Genomic DNA, 4,032 nt, shown 5'->3' on the forward strand with positions numbered 1-4,032 from the left:
TGGAAATGTCCTGGAATTTCATCTCACTTAAGGTGTACGAACCCTGTAAAGAGCGCGAACGGTAGTGTGATGTAAAATTACTCATGCTAGAACTTTTCATAAAAGTGACCCGAAAAACAGCGCTAACTCGGTAACGCGTGGCCTGATTTTAACGAAACTTGTTTTATTCCGTTTCTATTCTCATTTCATTACAAAGATGGCGCTATTGTGCGCCGTTTTTTTGCCTTATTTAATTACAGACAAGCAAACAAACAAACAAACAATCTCAGAGTTTTAGTAGTATATATAGATACGGGTTTCTATTCCCCTCCGTAGACAGAACACAGATAGCCTGTTGTGTAACTTTGTAATTAACGAGAAACAAATAGATATCAAAATAAGAGAATATTTATACAGCATGCTTTGCCCTCTCAGTGGTAAGTCTGAAGACTTATAACGCTAAAATCTGGGATTCGATAATTGTGGCGGGCACAATACAGATAGCCCATTATTTAGCTTTGTGGTTAATAACAAAACAAACAGTAACGTTCTCTCAGTTAATTATTATGCAAATTAAATACCTCATGGACTATAGTGAAAACACAAATAAAACTAAAGTTCAACCATTATAATGATTCTACTATAATTCAAGTTTTTTTAGGTTGGACTGATTTCTGAGAGTCGAATATAAGTCTTAGAAAACTATTATTGAACGAATTAGTATTAAATACAGAGCGTCTCAAAGGTCCGCGTTCACAAGAAGAGTTCACTATTAACATATATTTTAATAATTGTTAAATTGCATCCCATCAACTTTGCATACACATATTATAGATATTTGCATACCATTTTCTCGTAATCTGTATAGTCACCCACTATATATTTTCATAAAAATATTAATTATACACAAAATAAAATGGCCACGAGTACGGACTTTGAGATACCCTGTAAATTAGTTTCCTATTCACAATCCTAGAAAGGTAACAGAAACTTCATAAGCAGGTTACGCATTTTGATGTGGAATCGAAAGAACTCAAAATTTATTTACTTTTTGAACTGTCTTACAGACTGATTAATAGATCATACCCTGGGTGTGTCCAGGAGTACTTCTGACTTCCAACTCATGTCTACCAATCTTGATCTTTTCCCCGTGCTCTACGTGAATGTCAGCTTTAGCACTGGACACCTTGGAGATGACACTTTGACAGGAAGGAATCCTCTGCTTTATCTTCCCAGTGCCAGTGATATGATCAGCGTGGACATGAGTGTTAGCTGTTCGAACAAAGAAATATCTTGTAAAGAAACCTTCGTTGTAGAGAAGAAAAAGATGAAACTACAATGTTAAAATACACGACGTCCTTTGTTTAACTGGAATAGAAGAGATAGGAATTACGAAATCATTGGGCTAAATGAGTTTAAGTCCTAGTTTTTAAGTCAATTTTATATCCAGAAGGGAAGAGATTAAGGGAAGAACCCACCAGCATAGACAAGCTTAAGTCCTAGTTCCTCCACCAATTTGACGTCTCTGTCAACTAGTTCCAAGACTGGGTCAATGAAAATAGCCTCTTTAGTGGTCTTGTCAGCCAACAGGTAGGTGTATGTGCAGCTGGTTCGATCGAACAGCTGGTGAAGATATTGACATTTTTTAGAGACATGTCTTGTTTTCTCTTGATGAAGATTTGAATATTATGTTAAACTTAGTATCTTATAATATGGAATATTGGGAGTATTACCATCCCCTCTACAATTTTTATATGGTTAAATTTAAACATTTTACATATTTCTGATTAACATTAACACTAGTAATGAACTTATTTTTCAGTTGATGTAAATCTAATATCTTGCTTCATGCCGTTTCAAAATTATCTTGTTTGTTATAAAGACTGGAGAGATATTTATGGGAATCGACAATGTTACTTAGCTAAATCCATGTAAAAAATGCTACAACATAGTGACTATCGTTTTTAATTATACCAGTTTTTACTTGATTTGTTTTATTTTAATTGTTGTGAACGTTGTATCTGTTTTAAATCTGCTAAAGTTGAACCTGGTGAGATTGATTAGGATTACGGCCGAAAATATTAAAAAAGACGAGGTTACCCAATAGACGAATCAATGCATTCTAGTCATTATAAGCTTTTGTTTCGTGACATTGTGTGAAATTAGTTACATTAATTACTGGCTAAATATTTGTTATATTCTAAATAGATAGCTGTTATAATATTGTTATAATAACATGTAGGCAAACAACTATTTAGTATGTATTATAGTATGTTCCACCATCAATGAAATTATTCTTTTGCTTAGAAATCGTTGTTTGCCTACCTATTATTATAGGCCAGGTGGTTAGGGGTGCTTGACTCGCAATCTGAGGGTCGTGGGCTCGAATCCCCGTCTCACCAAACATGCTCGCCCCATATAGCCGTGGGGACGTTATAATGTGACGGTCAATCCCACTATTCGTTGGTAAAAGAGTAACCCAAGAGTCGGCGATGGGTGGTGATGACTTGCTACCTTTCACTGCTAAATTAGGGACGGCTAGCGCAGATAACCCTCGTTTAGCTTTGCACGAAATTATTATATTAGCATAACGTGCTTCCTTAGTTATGTTACTGTTTATTATTGATAGAATACACTGTACGACTGTGCTTCCTTAGTTATGTTACTGTTTATTATTGGTAGAATACACTGTACGACTGTGCTTCCTTACTCATGTTACTGTTAATTATTGGTAGAATGCACTGTACGACTGTGCTTCTTTACTCATTAATTATTGGTAGAATGCATTGTACGACCGTGCTTCCTTACTCATTAATTATTGGTAGAATACACTGTACGACTGTGCTTCCTTACTCATTAATTATTGGTAGAATACACTGTACGAAATGAGTAAGGAAGCACAGTCGTACAGTGTATTCTACCAATAATTTTGTGCTTCCTTACTCATGTTACTGTTAAATATTGGTAGAATACACTGAACGACTATCTTCCTTACTCATTAATTATTGGTACAATACACTGTATGACTGTGCTTCCTTACTCATTAATCATTGGTAGAATACACTGTACGACTGTGCTTCCTTACTTATCAATTATTGGTAGAATACACTGTACGACTGTGCTTCCTTACTTATTAATTATTGGTAGAATACACTGTACGACTGTGCTTCTTTATTTATTAATTATTGGTAGAATACACTGTACGACTGTGCTTCCTTATTTATTAATTATTGGTAGAATACATTGTACGAATTTGCTTCCTTACTCACATTACTGTTAGTTATTGATAGAATACACTGCACGACTGTGCTTCCTTACTTATTAATTATTGGTAGAATACACTGTACGAATGTGCTTCCTTACACATATTACTATTAGTTATTGATAGAATACACTGTACGACTGTGCTTCCTTACTTATTAATTATTGGTAGAATACACTGTACGACTGTGCTTCCTTACTCATGTTACTGTTGATTATTGGTAGAATACACTGTACGACTGTGCTTCCTTACTCATATTACTGTTAGTTATTGATAGAATACACTGTACGACTGTGCTTCCTTACTCATGTTACTGTTGATTATTGGTAGAATACACTGTACGACTATTTTCCATAATCATTAATTATTGGTAGAATACATTGTACGACTGTGCTTCCTTACTCATTTATTATTGGTAGAATACACTGTACGACTGTGCTTTCTTACTCACGTTACTGTTAATTAATGGTAGAATACACTGTACGACTGTGCTTCCTTACTCATGTTACTGTTACTAAACAAAAATTATTTAGAATCACACAATGCCAACATCATTTAGAAAATAACGTGCAATAATTGCCCAGAATTCTACATCGGAGAAACATGAATAAAATTGGAAACCAGATTGACAGAACACAATTAAAAACCGTTCCATGTTTTCCACCATTGCAACTGAAAAAACAAACATAGTATATCTATTAAAAACACAGTAATTTTAAACAAAGAACCAAACATAAACAAGCGCCAAATCCTCTTTGTTCCATACTGTATATATATATATATATATATAT

General features: G+C 34.4%; 1 protein-coding gene across 1 annotated transcript in view; it reads right to left on the reverse strand.

Annotated features, from left to right (window-relative positions):
* LOC106462787 (persulfide dioxygenase ETHE1, mitochondrial-like) overlaps window positions 1-4,032 on the reverse strand; it is a 24,576-nt gene that overhangs the window by 13,220 nt on the left and 7,324 nt on the right. The window contains exons 2-3 of the mRNA XM_022390373.1: window positions 1,458-1,602; window positions 1,061-1,251 (exon numbers count right to left, since the gene is read on the reverse strand). Coding sequence (XP_022246081.1) covers window positions 1,061-1,251; window positions 1,458-1,602 — 336 coding nt within the window. The remainder of the gene's footprint in view (window positions 1-1,060; window positions 1,252-1,457; window positions 1,603-4,032) is intronic.

This window comes from Limulus polyphemus, unplaced genomic scaffold (assembly GCF_000517525.1).
Source record: "Limulus polyphemus unplaced genomic scaffold, Limulus_polyphemus-2.1.2 Scaffold48, whole genome shotgun sequence".
Classification (NCBI taxonomy): Eukaryota; Metazoa; Arthropoda; class Merostomata; order Xiphosura; family Limulidae; genus Limulus; species Limulus polyphemus.